Genomic DNA, 16,503 nt, shown 5'->3' with positions numbered 1-16,503 from the left:
TTGATGATCTTTAAGGTATCTAACTCGCTTAAACCAATTGACGAACTGAATCTGTCAAACCTGAATCGTACTAGTTTTAAGGCAGTTATCAATGCCTTAACGACTATCAATTTAGCTAAAATTTTGTAGAGATGATCTATACATTAGTACCTAAAAACTGAACGGTCAAGATGTGGATACGCGACCGAAAAGTGACCCTAAACTCCAACTTCGCACTTTAATTTCAGAGCGAGGCCTCGCTCTGGATAGGATCTGTATATATATATATATGTTTTTGATAAATAAAAAGAAAATTACAAAGAGAAACCCCTAAAACATCCTAAGTTAGGAGACTCAAAAACAAAAGCATTTTGAGCAGCCTGAGGTAGAGTATGAGAACAACTGCCAACACCAACTTGATGACCAAGATTCGCCAAAGCATCAGCAACAAAGTTCGCTTCACGCCAAACATGATTGAACTGAATTGAGGTAAAATGGTTAGCCAAAATCCGGATGTCATGTACTAATGTGGCAATTCTCCAAGGAATTTTGGTATGTGGTTGATGGCATCAATAAATAACTTTGAATCGCCTTCAACTTTGATATGATTTAACTGATGAAGCAAAGCAGCTTGCAAGCCAGCACGAAGGGCAAAAGCTTCAGCACAAAGAACATCAGAGTGTCCAAGCCTTTTTGAAGAAGCCACAATAGGATTTCCTTGATCAGACCGAACAATAAAACCTGCAGAAGCTTGCTTATTAGGAAAAACGAAACTGTCAAAGTTTAGCTTAACAAAATTAGTATGTGGAGGCTTCCAACGAATTAGATGAGTGTGTTTAAAATGGGGAGAATTCCACAAATGGTCACTCAACTATGACTCATTCGACACTTTAGTCATTCAAGTTTCAAATATATCACTTTGGTCACTCAAGTATACAATGTCATTCACAAAAGTCACCCAAGGGGCATTTTTTCTCACAACAAAGTAACTTTTGTGAATGACAGTGTAATACTTAAGTGACCAAAGTGATATATTTGAAACTTGAGTGACAAAAGTGTCGAATGAGTCATAGTTGAGTGACCAAAGTGACTATTCTCCCTTAAAAATGGCTAACATGATGAGAAGAAGAGGTGTAGTTGGTGAACATAGTGGCAACAGCACAAGACACTTGAATATAAGTTTTTTGTTTATTTTGAAAGATCAGATCATTCCTAGCACGCCAAACACTATAGCAGATGAATAAAACTTTAGAAAAACTAGCAGGAGCACCAATTGAATGAGAAGCACAATCAGAGAGCCAAGCTAAAAACTCATTATGCCAAGTAACAGGATTAAAAAAGATGCCTTAGTGGTTCCAAACAGGAGAGGTGAAAGGACAGAGAAAAAAGAGGTGGATAGCAGTTTCCAAGTCAGAATGACAAAAATGACAAGAGTGATTTGGAATATTGTGGGAATAGATTTTGTCCTTAGTTTGGAGATGGCCCTTAATAAGCTACCAAGCAGAGACTTTAAGTTTTGGCAGAATAACAAGTTTCCACATTTTAGAAAGAAGATGAGCTTGTGAATGAGTAAGAGTATCATGGTAAAAAAAATCTGAAGCAGATTTAATGGTAAAGTTGCCATGACCAGTATGGCCCCAAACAAAACAATCTTGGAGGTTAAAATGGGAGACAGAGATGCTAGAAATGATATTCAGAGTTTCAGTGGGTAAAATGCTCTGTAAAGCATCTAAATTCCAGCTGCCTTGAGAAATAAAGTCTGCCACAGTATCATTTAGATTCAGTGTAGATCTTTGAGATTCAAGGATAAGATTAATAAGTGGAAAAGGGTAACACCAATTATAAAGCCAAAAGTTAATATGAGAGCCATTACCAACAATCCAACAAATTCCTTCATGTAAAACATGTATGTTTTCTAGTATTCCATTCCAAGCAGAGGAATTGATGGTAGAAGTCTTAGCTATAAAGAAAGCATGCTTTCGTAAGTATCTGAGATAATCTTATTGGTTTTGACACATTTAAAGAGGCGACACTGTTATATTAACCGATATCAAAAGCTAACTATGGAGTGAGTGACGACTCTCGAATCCGAGAAAATTGAATACCTTGGCTAAACTGATAGGAAATTAACAAAATAGAAGCAAAGCCTACAATGAGTTTGGCGAATGATATACTTTCTCTTAATTTTCAATAATTATAATGTGTAATACTGTAATTTATGAAAACTATGACCAATCAAATGTAGCCACCCTCATAGTTGAACACTTGAACGCCACTGCTTATAGTTATAGACAACACTATTGTATTGTTTGAGATTAAAAACTAACTATCGAGTGAATAAGTAAGTAACGACTTAAGTAACGACTCTCAAACTAAGACTGTAAATTGGCTCGATACAGTTTGAATACTAGAGGCCGAGAGAGTTGACCGAGTGACATCGTAATAGTTGGGTGTTGGCTTAATCGCTGCCCGTTTATTTAACAAGATAGGAGATGTGCCGACAAGGTATTGGGCCTTTGAGGTGGCCCATTACACCGAGCGTAGAAACTTTTTGATTTTTTTTTTTTTTTGCCACGCGGCGTTGGGAGATGGGTTGAGTTGCCTCACTAGACACTCCATGTCTCTCAGCAGAAACTATAAAAGCAGAATTGTATTCTCCATTATTTATTTATATTCAAAAGCGGTTCGTAATTTGGATTCGATTTGTTCTCTGTGTTTTCTTCGAGTTCGAGAGACAATGGTTAGGGCTAAGCTTCTCATTCTGCTAGTATTGTTCTCAGTGTTCTTCGTCCATTCAAATGCCGGAGAAGAAGAAGAAGAGGCTTTCGACGTTCGCCAACACCTTTCTTCTGTGTCCAGGTTTCTCTCTTTCACAGAATCAAAATCTGCATTAATTTGAATTTTAGGCATAGTCGATTTGTTTCTGAGCTTAATTGTGAGCTCGGTCGATTAGGTTTTGATCTGAGATTGAAATATTTCCGAGAAATAGAAGAGGTGAAGAAACTTAGGGATGTTTGAATTTATGATTATGAGGTAGAGAGAGTGGAATTGTGTTTTGTGACGGAAATAATTGATGAGTTTTTGTGGCAGATATAAAGACATCGCCGGCAATTCATTTGTAGCATCTGAAATTCCAGATGGATGCACTCCCATTCACTTGAATCTTGTGGTAATTTATTTTTTTAACATTTCCATGCGGAAGTTAATTCAGCAAGTAAATGTGGACTACGTTTTGTGGCTATTGCTTAGGATTAATCTATGCAGCACTATGTTTGGATTGGCTTGCTGGATTTGTAGTCAGTGGTTCGGGTCGGAATTAGAGTTGCGGTACTGATGTGACTTATATTTACAGGCCAGGCATGGAACTCGTTCTCCTACAAAGAAACGGATGAAGGAGTTGGACAACCTGGCAGCTCGTCTGGCTTTGTTAGTGAAAGAAGCAGAAGAACAGAAGCTGCCTTTGCAAAACCTTCCCGGTTGGTTAAAGGAATGGGAGTCGCCTTGGAAGGGAAAACAAAATGGTGGACAATTGACTGCCCAGGGAGAGGAAGAGCTCTATGAACTGGGAATTAGGACTAGAGAAAGATTTCCAAATCTGTTTGATGAGGACTACCATCCAAATGTTTATCCCATCAAGTCTTCTCAGGTAAGCTGCATTTCACGCTTTATTTTCTGTTTTTATAAACACATTTAACTATAAATTTTTGCCATTACCAGCCTTATTTGTAAAAAATTTCAGTACTCTACTACGGTCTTATGATTAGGTTGGCAGTTTGCTATTGAAATGCTAGGAGTAACTGATCTTTTCATTGTTGATGATTTAAGCGGAGCAAAGTAAATTATATCTCAGCCTTTCAGATCTCTAAGAACATATGAATTTATGCATCATTTTTTATTATAAACTTGGCAGATCCCTCGGGCGTCAGCCAGTGCTGTGGCATTTGGCATGGCGTTGTTCAGTGGCAAAGGAAATCTTGGGCCAGGCAAACATCAAGCTTTTGCTGTAACCAGTGAAAGCCGTGCGAGTGACATAGTGCTGAGGTTTCATGATTGTTGCAATAACTACAAGGTACCTACGGAATTGATAATTTTTTCCTTAAAGCTCAGACACATGCAAACACATAAACACTGATTACAGACCTTTATTGACTGGTGTGATTGGGTAGAACAGGATTGGTTGTCTATAACCTTTATATATAATCATATATGTATAATCATCTGCTTTACTTGATTGTTGATGAGGTCTGATGTATGCAGGACTATCGGAAAAGTCAGGAGCCATCTGTTAATAAACTTAAGGAACCAGTCTTTGATGAAATTACTTCTGCATTAACTAAGCGCTACAAGTTGAACTTTACAAGGCAGGACACGTCTTCTCTCTGGTTTCTGTGCAAACAGGTAGTTATCTCTCTCTGCTTTTACACGCGAACATATTTGATCTCTCCTGGATTTAGACTTGTGAATTAATTATTCCTGTAGTAAAATTGAAATAATGACTATGATTTGGTTGTTTAATTTGGCAGGAGGCGTCGTTGTTGAACGTAACTGATCAAGCTTGTGCGCTTTTCAACCCCTCTGAGGTATGCAGGATTTATTAATATTCAAATATGATACATCAAATTGTATAATTATCACTCTCTCATTAACAGAATGTGATTTTTGATGGTTTAATCGTGAATATTACAAATGGGTGTGTATGTAATGACATCATTCAAGATGATTAAACTAAGTGAAGTAAGTTAATGAATCCTAGTCTTTAAGTTGTAGATACATCTGGTGATGAACAAGATGCTAAGTGAATTGATGTTATACTAATTACAAGTGCAACACAGATTCCATGTCTTATGTGGTTTTGCTGATTCACATCCTGTGTTTAGGTTGCTTTGCTGGAGTGGACAGATGATTTGGAGGCCTTTATATTGAAGGGGTATGGTAAAGCTTTGAACTATAGAATGGGGGTGCCCTTGCTAAAAGATGTTGTGCAATCTATGGATCAGGCTATTGAGGCCCACGAAGGTACATATTTGAACTTCAAAAAAAGGTCAATGATGAGTGGTTTCTTTTCTCTTTTCTAAAACCATTCTCTTGAATAACCCTAGAGTAGCACAGCTATAAATGGTCACTGTGGAACATGTTAAGCTTTAGGCACCGTGCATGGGTGCCAATTATACTGTCCCGCTATCAACTTCAAGTATTACTCCTCTTTTACATGTCACCAGCCATTTGGAGAAATATTCTAATCTCCATTTCTTTGCATTCAGTTGCATTGACCATTTATATGTTAATTGCATTGTCTGAATGGTGCATGTGTGAACTGTCCGGAATTTTTTTGTTTGATAGTTTAAACTTGGAGCATCCAGCCCAAAGTTGATGAGTTAAAGCGCAAAATCTCATAACTAAGATGCAAGCCTTAGAATGCCCAAGATGGGATTTATAATCTCAACTGCACTTTCTACCTATAATCCTATTGTGTTAGCGATTGGACTTGGATATTTCAACACTCACTTTTTCTTCTGTAGAAAAACATGCTCCTGGCACTTATGAAAAGGCAAGGATGAGGTTTGCACACGCAGAAACTGTGGTTCCATTTTCATGCTTGCTCGGGCTTTTTCTTGAAGGATCTGGTGAGTGATTTGATAAGTAAATTTTTAACTTTGCTGGCAATGATCTGGCTGTATGTGGGTGGGGGGACTTCAATGCTTGTATCTATGGCTTTTTCTATATACCATTCTCTTAGTAGGTTTACACTTTCAATATTTCAGAATTTCAACAAATAAAGAGGGAACAGCCCTTGGAACACCCTCCAAAGCCTCCCCAGAAAAGAAATTGGAAGTGCAGCAATGTGGCACCTTTTGGTGGGAATAACATGCTTGTTCTGTACAGCTGTCCAGCCAAAAGTTCAAGCAAGTACTTTGTGCAAGTGTTGCACAATGAGCATCCCGTTCCTGTGCCTGTAAGCCCCTGATATTTGAGTATTTGGATTCCAAACTTTGTTTACACTTTTCTTCTGAGATTTCACGAGCACACACACTGTAATTCAAAAATGTTATTATTTTTCTTTCATTCCATTTTGTAGTGCCAAACAATGGTTAGCTGTTTTAGGAATGGTTACGATTAGTGTACCACAGTAATTTTCTGTTGCATATATTGACATTTTGTGTTTTGCCTTACAGGGTTGTGATGGTTCTGACCTTTGCCCACTTGATGTTTTCAAGGTACTGTTTCGATCTGCACCCTTATTTATGGATATGGTGACGCATTGTGCTAATCTTACAATTTGTCTTTCTCCAGGAAAAAGTAGTTGCTCCTCATTTGAAGCATGACTACAATGCAGTATGCAATATAAAAGCGGGACAGCAGGAGCAGAAGCCTGCAACCAGTAAGTTATCTCAACTGTTCCGTTGGCTTTTGTCAAAGGGGAATGATGATACCCGCAATGAATTGTAGTTTGTCTTTCAAGTGAGGTGGGAAAATTTGTGGCACTCCTTTTCCCTGCTTCAACTCTGGCTTTATCAGCTGACTGAGCTCTCATTAGCGGCCATCTTCTAGTAGACTTAAAATGTTTTGGTGAAACTGTTGCTAATACCGAAACAACTCGTCTTTTGTCCCGATACAGAAGTCTCTGCAGTTTGAATGAACTCAGCTGGCGATAGAGTTGAGAGTTTTGTATCATTGGCATCTTGTAGCTTTGCTCCTAACACAACAGCTTAACTGCCTTGCTGTTCTAACGTGTTCTTGGAGAGGTGGATCGTACACGAATTTCCTAGTTTGAACATAGATACTTTTGTTTGTATGTTTGCAAAATCGAATACTCAGGTCTTAATGGAATAACATGTCATCGTTCTTGAGTTATTCTACACCGTCATATTGTGTACATTTTTCTTATAACCTGTTTTGCCTGTTAGCTTACAGTCCTGTAAGTTCCTCGTCAAGGTCTTTATAAGCACGTGATCTTGTAATTTCCGATTTGATTCTTGAGATAGTTGACATGGCACCTGATGCTTCAAAGGACATTGCTCCCCCACACCTTCAAAGTGCCTTAGTTTGAGTTCTCGTTAGTTGTAAGATCAATGGAGGCTAGATTCTGGGCTTAATTCTTATACAATTGGCGAGGTTAGGTTGTGAGGACAGTGAAAACTCATCGAACAAACAAAGATGTAGAGATACCGGAGATAGAGAATAAGAACCCTGATCAATGCCGAGAGATTGAACATCTTAATCACGTAGCAGTGAATATGCTCCCGGAAAGAAATGTTTTGAGTATCTTCTTGAGTTCTTGTCAATGAACTCTCTCAGTTAAGTCCGGAGAAAAATGGCATTGACAAAAAGAAGGGAGAAGCGTCGACAGCAGGATTCGAACCTGCGCAGGCAAAGCCCAACAGATTTCGAGTCTGTCTCCTTAACCACTCGGACATATCGACACGTTGCTCTTTCACCCTAATATTGAATATTTAATAAGCTTTAGTTCTCCAAATCTGGGCCTTTACAATGGGTTTTTACTTCAGGCCCACGAAGAGAGAGGGGGAGAATAAATACAGAAAGAAACGACCGCCGTTTCCGGTAGTAAAAGGGCTTCTTCTGGACCGTGAGTAAAACATTAGCTTAAACTCTCTCTCTCTCTCTCTCTCTGCGCTCAAAACCCTAACTCTCAATTCTCCGGCGCATCCACTCTCTCAAATTCTCGGCATGGCTTCCCATACTCCCAATCTGGAGTGCCGGATGTACGAGGCGCGGTACCCGGAGGTGGACATGGCGGTGATGATTCAGGTGAAGAACATCGCCGACATGGGTGCGTACGTCTCACTCCTCGAGTACAACAACATCGAGGGCATGATTCTGTTCTCGGAGCTCTCCCGCCGTCGGATTCGGAGTGTCAGCAGCCTCATCAAGGTCGGCCGCATCGAGCCCGTCATGGTTCTCAGGGTCGACAAGGAGAAGGGCTACATCGATTTGAGCAAGAGGAGGGTTTCCGAGGAGGATATTGCCACCTGTGAGGAGAGGTACAACAAGAGCAAGCTCGTCCACTCCATCATGCGACATGTCGCTGAGACTCTCGGCATCGATTTGGAGGTACTTTTTTGCTTCTCTATTTTGAACTCCTTCTGTTCTTTGGGTGCTGAATTTTTTTTTTTTGGAGAATTTTAGGGTAGAAATGTAGATTGGGGCTCAATTGAACCCAGAGAACTATGTTAGGTATTGATTTATAGCACTGCAAGCAATTAGAAAGTTATATGCTCATTTAGTGGATTTGGTTTTCGTTGCTTCTAGGATCATTAGTATGCAGAGTTAGAGTTGAAACTTGAATTGCTTCGAAGGTAGGTGAATCTACAGAAATGGACAGTATTTTATTGTGACTGTGTGTGGGGGAGAGAGGCCTTAGGAACAGTGTGTTGGCGTTATAGATGCACTCTTTTCGTTTGGGATTGTGCTTGTTGAGAATTTTTTTGGCTCAATTGGGCAATCTCAAACAAATTATTGATTGAATGCTTAATTGTTTTCGTCATCTATCATCTAAATAGGGGTGGGGCAGGAAGGACTATATATGTTTGTGTTATAGAGACACTTCTATTTAAAATTGTGCTTGTTGCAAATTTGTTCAGCTCAGGAGAGGACATGCTGAAGAAAATTATTGATTGAATCCAGTTGTTTAGTTTGTTTGTCATTCATTATTTTTGTAGGCTATATAACTAAATGAATTACTTGTTACAGGAGTTGTACGTCAATATTGGCTGGCCGTTGTACCGGAAGTATGGTCATGCTTTTGAGGTGAGAATGTTCACAACCTTTCAGAGTACTTTGTGTTCTTTATTTTCAGTTTGAACATGAATTATTCTTTGTGCAGGCTTTTAAAGTAATTGTCACTGATCCTGATACAGTTCTCAATGCCCTTACATGTGAGGTGAAAGAGACCGGCCCTGATGGACAGGAGGTAATTCGTGTTACTGGCTGTGATGGTTTATGCCGTGTGTTATCTTATGCTGCATATTATCCAGTTATGCCTCGTTCGCTTAGACACTTCATTTCCTTATATATGTGTTTGTAGGTTACTAAGGTTGTCCCTGCTGTGTCAGAGGAAGTGAAAGACTCTCTGGTAAAGAACATCAGGAGAAGAATGACACCACAACCATTGAAGATCCGTGCTGATATTGAAATGAAGTGTTTCCAGTTTGATGGTGTTCTTCACATTAAGGTATAATAGTTCCCCTTTGCGGCCTCGTCTTTTTCTTATATGGTTCTTATTTTTGGCTTGATAACATTCTAAACATGTGATTGTGCAGGATGCCATGCGGAAAGCAGAAGCTGCGGGCAACAATGACTGTCCTGTGAAGATTAAGTTGGTTGCTCCTCCACTCTATGTTCTTACCACACAGACTCTTGATAAGGTATGCCAAACTGTGATGCAAATCTTGAGTTTTTTTATGGTTCCATTGCATGATAATTGTATGTTGAGCATTCCTATATGAATAGATAACATATACTTATTTGTTGGCTCCTTGGAGGATCACAACCTTTTCCCAATTTGATTCTGCACTAGTGTAATGTTTATTTTTTAATTTACTGTATGTTGTATGTCTGTGTGTGCTTTAAAAAGAGTTTGTTATTCGCTGATTTATCCATTTGATCATTTTTAGCAACATATTCAAGCTTAAACTGCTGGTTCTTTTGTATTTCATTTATATCATCGCTTTCTCCTACTCCCACTTGAATATGGCATACAAGATCTCTTTTTTAAACATATGTTTTTGGAATCTGAAGATTTAGGAAGTCTTCTTGAACTTCCTCCAAGCAGCTGTAAAGTAACATGCTATAGTTTGTCACTGGTTTCTTTGCTAATGAATTCATGATTGCTGTTCTGTGTTGGACAGGAACAAGGTATAACAGTTCTAGGCAATGCAATTGTAGCCTGCACAAAAGCAATAGAGCATCACAAGGGGAAACTATTGGTGAAGGAAGCACCAAGAGTGGTGAGTACCAACCCTCTTCTGTGTACATTTTTGTTTCTGTTACAAGTAAATTTTGTCTTAAGAATTGTGCTTTATCGTTGTGATTCCAGAGCATTGACATCTTAATTCATAGTCTGGAGCCAGCTCCAACTGTTTCTTAACCTTTGCATAGAAACCTTTTTTGTTTGGGTCTAATATGGTGTTCTTGTGCAGGTGAGTGAAAAGGAAGATAAATTGCTGCAAGAGCACATGAGTAAGCTCCGCCAGGAGAATGAGGAGGTTGGGGGTGATACAGGCAGTGAAGATGAAGAAGACACTGGAATGGGAGAAGTTGACGTGGAGAACGGAGGCCATGCATTGTAGATTGAAAAAGTTGTGGGCATAGATAAAGTCTTAACCAATTTTCTCAAGCAAGTCTATTTTTGATAATTTCCCTCAATAGTTGTGTAAAACCAACCGAATTCAAAGTATTGTATGATGGAGGTATCTTGCCTGTTTACCAGTTTAGGAGAGTTTTTTTGTGAAGGATTACAAGGCACCTTATTACTTCAAAATTCATGGAGCAACATTTGTCTGATGCCGCCTCTGATTTTGCATTTTCTTTTCCTTAAATCTTTTTGTGCAAATTCTGCTTTATAGGTTTTAGAATGGTTTTAAATTTATGCTGCATGTTTGAAGAATCCAAAAAGCCATTGGTTTTGGACTGACCCAGTTTATTACATCAGGCTTTCCTGATACCACTGCAGTGTTGTGTGGAGCTTTGTTGGGTTGAAGAAGCTTATGGTTTGTTTGGGATTACTTCAAGAATTGGCGGAGGAATCAAGTGTTTTTTGCATTATAGAAGCATTTTTTTTCGGTGGTTTTTGAAGAGGCACTTCAAGGATTCTGTAACAAACACACTTTTACAAGCCTGCTTGGGATTGCTATTGAAATTTATCTCGCATAGTTTTAAGAGCACATGAAATTGGTTTTGAGGAATAATTTTGCATTTCTTTTAGGCATCTTAGAAGCTGTTCCAAATACGCCTTACCTTGCTGGAGTTTAAATAAGAAAAACTATGTGCTTGAGAAATAAAATAATTATTTCAAAAAAGAAATAAAATAATAATTGCATAAGTCAAAATACCTGTCTTGACCTCCACAAAAGGCTTTCATTGAGTACCGACATTTCGAAATCCTCATACAAATACCGCGTTCTCCTCTCCAACCTGGAATCCCGATCACCTCACCTTCGACCCTACTTCTTAAATACCCCATTCCTATTTTAACAGAACCTTCAACACACACACACACAGAGTAGAGAGCTCAAATAAAATAAAAAATGGGCATCTCAGTGTTCTTGAAAGAGAGAAAATACCCGTTCCTCTTCGCCCTCTCAGTCCTCTTCCTCTGCGTCACTCTCCTCCTCCTCACCAACTCCACCCCCACCCCTCTCTTCCTCTCCTCCTCCGATCTCCATTCCTCCTCCTCTTCTCAACCTCAGCCTTCCAACCCTATCGCGTCCACCGCCAAAACCGGTGCCGTTTCCGGTGGCGAACTCGCCGCCGTCAATATATCCTGGGAGCTCTGCCCCGGCCCCCTGGCCGTCGATTTCATCCCCTGCCTGGACAATTTCAAGGCCATCAAGGCCTTGCAGTCGCGCCGCCACATGGAGCACCGCGAGCGGCATTGCCCGACGCCGAGCCCGAGGTGCCTGGTCCCGTTGCCGAGTGGCTATAAGGTGAAGGTTCCGTGGCCGAAGAGCAGGGACATGGTGAGCTTTCTGGTTTGGTAAGATTTGCTCGTAATTAATTGTTTCTGGTTTTGGTAGGTGTTGCATATTTGTACGCTTTTAATGGTGAAGATTGTCTATAACTAGTGCAATTGAATTTAAGCTATAATTTGGAAGCAGAATTTTCCATTTTGGGGACGTGGTTGCGAAAATGTGAGAGATTGTGTAGTTAAGAGTATTCAATGGTGAATTGATGGTTTTTTTACTGTGTGTGTTTAGATATGGTATGACAATGTACCTCACCCGAAGCTGGTTGAGTACAAGAAGGATCAAAACTGGGTGCGGAAGTCCGGTGATTACCTTGTTTTTCCTGGGGGTGGTACTCAGTTTAAGGAGGGGGTTACTCATTACATTGAGTACATTCAAAAGGTACTGTGTTACGCGTTCCTGTTGTTGCTTTTGATTTTGCATTGCTTTTCGTAGAATTTGATTTTAGTTTTCTCGCTGCAGACTTTGCCGACTATTGTATGGGGGAAGAACATAAGGGTCATTTTGGACGTTGGTTGTGGGGTTGCTAGCTTTGGGGGATATTTGCTGGACAAAAATGTTATCGCCATGTCGTTTGCGCCAAAAGATGAACATGAAGCTCAGATACAGTTTGCTCTAGAAAGGGGGATTCCTGCTACTCTTTCAGTTATTGGAACACAAAGGCTGACATTTCCAGACGATGCATTTGATTTGCTTCATTGTGCGCGGTGCAGGGTTCACTGGGATGCTGATGGTACTTTTTCTATAATAGTTCTTAGCATCAAGTGTGAAGTTATTTCTTTACTTGTTATTCATTGTCCTTTTCTCTATGCTATTTTGATGGTTTTTATTGCTGCAGGCGGGAAACCACTGTTGGAGCTCAACAGGGTTCTTAGGCCTGGGGGATTTTTCATATGGTCTGCTACACCAGTTTATCGTGATGATAACGAAAGAGATCGCGGAGTATGGAAATGTTCGTAAGCTGACCCTTCTCTCTCTATGACATCCTTTTGGTTGGCTTCCTTTCTTTGTATTACCATATTGCATGAAGTTATGCAAGCATCATTTGTACAGTGTGGAGTTTAGCAGTAATATTTCCAATAAAAAAGGTGAAGATGTTAAGCTGATCCAAGTCGGATACTCATTCATTTTTCTTGCAGCTATGGTGGCTCTGACAACAGCAATGTGCTGGAAGGTTGTTGCTAAGAGTCTTGATTCAACTGGAATTGGGCTCGTAATATATCAAAAGCCTGACTCTACTTCCTGCTACAGTGAACGCCAACAACATGATCCACCTGTGTGTGATCCTAAAGACAAGAAAACTAGTTCATGGTAATTTTCTGAAATATATCTTTTCCCATCGTTGCTGCTCATTGTTACTTTAGTGAGAGTGATGCAGCCATGCAGGTGTGGTGGCCCGTTGGGGATGAGTTTGTTTTAAGTTTTAAATTGTTTGGTTAGAAAATTGTTACCCATGTTAAATATGCAACCCATGATAAGCATAGAAGACATATAGGTTTGGACCAACATAAAATTTGTCTACATTGATCAATGTTTTGACTTAATCTTCTAGATTTTTGTTTTACAGGTACGCGCCACTTAGTCGTTGCCTTTCCCAACTACCTGGATATAGTTGGCCCGCGCCATGGCCGCAGAGGCTTATCAGTAAACCTCAAAGCTTATCGCCTGAGCCAGAATCCGAGGAGAAGTTCTACAAGGACACTAAAGTTTGGTCTGCACTTGTGTCAAATTCCTATCGGAATAATGCTGCTATAAACTGGTCAAGTGTGCGGAATGTAATGGATATGAATGCTGGTTATGGAGGGTAAATTATATTTCCACACCCAATCATTTTGTTTATCTTAATAGTGCTCTTGTTGTTCAAATTGATTGAAGCTTATGCTTTACAGATTTGCTGCGGCGCTTATCGATCTACCTCTCTGGGTAATGAATGTCATCCCGGTTCATGTACCAGATACTCTGCCTATTATATTTGATAGAGGATTGATTGGATTCTATCATGACTGGTGCGAGTCTTTGAGTACCTACCCTCGAACCTATGATCTACTGCATTCAAGTTTTCTCTTTCAAAGCCTTTCTCAAAGGTACATACTGATTTCTTACTACACTACCCTTCTCAAACATTTTGCTTGTTTTGTGGCACCTACCTGATTTTGACATTTGATGAATATAAATCTCGACTGCATTAGTGCATATATGTATCTTTTCATGTGCACCACTTCTGGTGAACAATGTTGTTTAAATAGTCTTCATTTTTGTCAGATGCGACATTGTAGAGGTAGTGGTAGAGATGGATCGCATACTGAGGCCTGGTGGATATATAGTAATTCAAGATACAATGGAAATGATAGACAAGCTGAGGCCACTTTTGCATTCGCTTCAATGGTCTTCAACCGTCCATCAGGGTCAATTTCTTATTGGTCAGAAAGGTTTCTGGCGTCCAGCAAGAGGTTCAAGTAGATCATGAATGAAGATAGCTTTTGCTGAGCTTTTTTTCCTGTACAAGCTTATTTTCTATATGTTAATCATTGGTAAGAAAGAATCATATAGTTTGACAACCATTTTTACCTCTCAAAATTCAAGTCCCGCAGTCATAGGGCTCATAGAAAGAAATCTATATCCTTACCAATAATGTAATGGTATTGGTCAAGTTACATAGTCAAATTGTATAATGCATTACTCGATACAGTTATATAATAGAAATGTTATGTATCTACTATCTAAGTTGATGCGAGTCACCGCAGTGTTCATGTATCTATTTTACAATCTCTCATTTTTACTCTTGATTCTTGAGACAAAATACAAATAACAAATGCATATGAGTTCCTGAGGTTCTCAGAGCTATACATTATTACAATCTGATGAAGTGGCTAGGAAGCCAGACTAGATTAGAAAGAAACACAAATAGATAGCTAGGATTAGCTTTTAAGTTTTGAAATTTTGCAATAGGGAAAGGATCTAAGAGCAGGGAGATCAGAATCATGCAGCAGATATGCAATGAAAGCTGGAATTATCCCTGATCAAGCTGCCATCAACAGCGCCAATAGTGCGCGAGTAGCAGCCAAAGTTATCTTTGTAACCGAAACTCTGCCGAGTGTCTGCTGTTCCAGAAAGAACAGAATGATCCCTGACCTCCATCCACCCTCTTGAATCTTGAATGTTGTTAACACGGCTCAAATATCCCCCGTGCCAGCTCCTCTCCTTCACCAAATGCGTGACATTGGTGAGGAGCACATAGGTGTCTTTCTTCTTACCTGGTAGAGTAGCTGTAAAAACATCAATAGGGTACCTTCCCTTAACCCTAGTTCTAAGAACCACCACACCAGTCTCACTCACAACCCTCACTTCCTTCTCAGCCTTGACCTTCTGGTTCACCGATTTGTACGTCCCGTTCTTCCCAAAACTAACCGAGCTGCTGAACTTGTACTTCTGCGAGAATGTGGTAGTGTAGTTCCCTGAGCTCGACTTAACCCACCCCACAAAGTCACTCCTCCTCCTTGCCTTGATCCTGAACGACCCGTCAAGCTTTTTGAACCGAGCATTACGCTTCACTTCAATCGCCGGCGAAGGAAACGAGTTTGATTTAGCTTTCACAGCCTTGGATTTATGATCCAACCAAATGTGTAAGTTGGCATTAACAAGCCAATATGAAATTCCATCGGTCACTCCAATTCCAAAGCTATGAGCCTTCTTATCCAGAAGCTTCCCCAGAAACGGCGTCAATTCGAAATCGTAAGAAGGAAGGTTGAAAGCTCCGATGGCCACCACCGGTTCCCAAAACAACGGATTGATCCCGCCGGTGAAGACCACCGGAAACGGCACCTCCGATCCCACCAACTCGCCGTCAACCGTCACGAAAATCTCTCTGTAAGCTCCATTTCCTCGTCCGGTGGTAAGATTGTTCGTCGTGATGTATAGATTCGGCGGATTCGAGTACCAGAACTCGTCGTTGCCGTGAAACGAAACGTAGAGCTCAAGAACGACACGTCGTGTGTTCCGAGGGAGTTGGATTTGCTTGGAAGGGAGATCCGATTCGCTGTCGATTCTGAACCAAAACCCTCTGTCGCCGTCGTCGGAGATCGGAACTATCAAATCGGCAGGCTCCTCGGGAACAACGATCCCCAATTTTTGACCGTTGAAAGTTTGATCTGCAAGGATCGAAGAAACCCTAGGCTCCGAAACGGCGACGTTTGCCTTGTAATAGAGGAAATGAACCTCGACGTGGTAAACGCCAGTGAAGACGCGATCGACGACGTTCTCGAGCATCATGGTGAGGTTGAGATCGCAGCGAGCTAGGACGGAGGAGTATTTAGTGATGTCCTTGCGAACCTTCCAGAAGATTCCCTTCTCGGTCGGCTCGGCGGTGCTGGTACGGAGGAGCTCAACGCCGCCGAGCCAGATCCCGGCGATGCGGTCGTACTGCTCGCCTTTGCATTTGGCGCGAAACTCGAGGGCGACGTGGGACCATGGGGCGGAGCAAACGGAGGATTCGGAGGGCGGCGGAGGGGAGTATGGGGCGGAGAAGGGAGGGCCGTTGATGGTGTTGGCGAAGGAGTGGGTGAGGACGCGGCGGTAGCAGGACGGGGGGAGGAGATCGGACGACAGAGGACGGCCGAGCTCGAAGTATTCTTGGGATTTGTGACGCCGGAGAGAGGAGGAGGTGAAACGGTCCGGGAAGGAGGTGGAGGAGGCGGAGACTGCGGCGGCGAAGAAGCGGAGGAGGAGGAGGAGGAGAGAGAGGAGGCCGTACATTTGGACCGAGTTGGAGTGACGGAGAGAGCTAGTGTGTGTGAGGTAGTAGGAGTAGGGACTTCAAAATAAC

General features: G+C 41.0%; 4 protein-coding genes and 1 non-coding gene across 6 annotated transcripts; 3 read left to right on the top strand and 2 right to left on the bottom strand.

Moving 5' to 3' along the window:
* Positions 1-2,644: 2,644 nt before the first annotated feature.
* Positions 2,645-6,836, top strand: LOC133714664 (uncharacterized). 2 transcript variants are annotated; one of them, XM_062140830.1, is made up of 12 exons: positions 2,645-2,838; positions 3,070-3,148; positions 3,332-3,625; positions 3,890-4,048; positions 4,237-4,377; positions 4,503-4,559; positions 4,857-4,995; positions 5,499-5,603; positions 5,742-5,932; positions 6,153-6,194; positions 6,271-6,358; positions 6,596-6,836. In XM_062140830.1, exons 1-12 carry the CDS (start codon positions 2,717-2,719, stop codon positions 6,610-6,612), a joined length of 1,434 nt encoding a protein of 477 aa, XP_061996814.1. In that variant the 5' UTR covers positions 2,645-2,716; the 3' UTR covers positions 6,613-6,836. The 2 variants fall into 2 exon arrangements, with proteins under 2 accessions (XP_061996814.1, XP_061996813.1); XM_062140829.1 differs by having other exon boundaries at positions 6,271-6,836.
* Positions 6,837-7,318: 482 nt separating this feature from the next.
* Positions 7,319-7,400, bottom strand: TRNAS-CGA (transfer RNA serine (anticodon CGA)). The gene has a single exon. It is a non-coding gene; the product is annotated as a tRNA-Ser (tRNA).
* A 144-nt stretch (positions 7,401-7,544) lies between these two features.
* LOC133714665 (eukaryotic translation initiation factor 2 subunit alpha homolog) lies at positions 7,545-10,500 on the top strand. The gene is made up of 7 exons (XM_062140831.1): positions 7,545-8,049; positions 8,689-8,745; positions 8,822-8,908; positions 9,023-9,169; positions 9,258-9,362; positions 9,846-9,944; positions 10,137-10,500. The coding sequence occupies exons 1-7, from the start codon at positions 7,666-7,668 to the stop codon at positions 10,284-10,286; spliced, it is 1,029 nt and encodes a 342-aa protein (XP_061996815.1). The 5' UTR covers positions 7,545-7,665; the 3' UTR covers positions 10,287-10,500.
* A 694-nt stretch (positions 10,501-11,194) lies between these two features.
* Positions 11,195-14,405, top strand: LOC133714662 (probable methyltransferase PMT23). The gene is made up of 8 exons (XM_062140827.1): positions 11,195-11,675; positions 11,913-12,062; positions 12,144-12,414; positions 12,520-12,633; positions 12,821-12,992; positions 13,249-13,485; positions 13,571-13,765; positions 13,944-14,405. The coding sequence occupies exons 1-8, from the start codon at positions 11,244-11,246 to the stop codon at positions 14,146-14,148; spliced, it is 1,776 nt and encodes a 591-aa protein (XP_061996811.1). The 5' UTR covers positions 11,195-11,243; the 3' UTR covers positions 14,149-14,405.
* A 30-nt stretch (positions 14,406-14,435) lies between these two features.
* On the bottom strand, positions 14,436-16,488 carry LOC133714663 (peptide-N4-(N-acetyl-beta-glucosaminyl)asparagine amidase A). Its single transcript, XM_062140828.1, has one exon. It carries the CDS (start codon positions 16,431-16,433, stop codon positions 14,661-14,663), a length of 1,773 nt encoding a protein of 590 aa, XP_061996812.1. The 5' UTR covers positions 16,434-16,488; the 3' UTR covers positions 14,436-14,660.
* Positions 16,489-16,503: the final 15 nt, after the last annotated feature.

The sequence above is a fragment of the Rosa rugosa genome, chromosome 6 (assembly GCF_958449725.1).
Source record: "Rosa rugosa chromosome 6, drRosRugo1.1, whole genome shotgun sequence".
Classification (NCBI taxonomy): Eukaryota; Viridiplantae; Streptophyta; class Magnoliopsida; order Rosales; family Rosaceae; genus Rosa; species Rosa rugosa.
Note: the sequence above shows the minus strand (reverse complement) of the source record. Positions and strands in the feature narration are given on the sequence as shown.

What these genes read in the sequence shown, in the direction of transcription:
- LOC133714664 (XM_062140829.1), top strand. Translation starts at nt 2,717, where the DNA reads ATGGTTAGGGCTAAGCTTCTCATTCTGCTAGTATTGTTCTCAGTGTTC. An exon ending in CCATTCACTTGAATCTTGTG is followed by an intron (nt 3,149 to 3,331) that starts GTAATTTATTTT and finishes TTATATTTACAG; the next exon opens with GCCAGGCATGGAACTCGTTC. An exon ending in CGCTTTTCAACCCCTCTGAG is followed by an intron (nt 4,560 to 4,856) that starts GTATGCAGGATT and finishes TCCTGTGTTTAG; the next exon opens with GTTGCTTTGCTGGAGTGGAC.
- LOC133714665 (XM_062140831.1), top strand. Translation starts at nt 7,666, where the DNA reads ATGGCTTCCCATACTCCCAATCTGGAGTGCCGGATGTACGAGGCGCGG. An exon ending in CCACACAGACTCTTGATAAG is followed by an intron (nt 9,363 to 9,845) that starts GTATGCCAAACT and finishes TGTGTTGGACAG; the next exon opens with GAACAAGGTATAACAGTTCT. An exon ending in TGAAGGAAGCACCAAGAGTG is followed by an intron (nt 9,945 to 10,136) that starts GTGAGTACCAAC and finishes GTTCTTGTGCAG; the next exon opens with GTGAGTGAAAAGGAAGATAA.
- LOC133714662 (XM_062140827.1), top strand. Translation starts at nt 11,244, where the DNA reads ATGGGCATCTCAGTGTTCTTGAAAGAGAGAAAATACCCGTTCCTCTTC. An exon ending in ACATTGAGTACATTCAAAAG is followed by an intron (nt 12,063 to 12,143) that starts GTACTGTGTTAC and finishes TTCTCGCTGCAG; the next exon opens with ACTTTGCCGACTATTGTATG. An exon ending in ATGAATGCTGGTTATGGAGG is followed by an intron (nt 13,486 to 13,570) that starts GTAAATTATATT and finishes TATGCTTTACAG; the next exon opens with ATTTGCTGCGGCGCTTATCG.
- LOC133714663 (XM_062140828.1), bottom strand. Translation starts at nt 16,433, where the DNA reads ATGTACGGCCTCCTCTCTCTCCTCCTCCTCCTCCTCCGCTTCTTCGCC.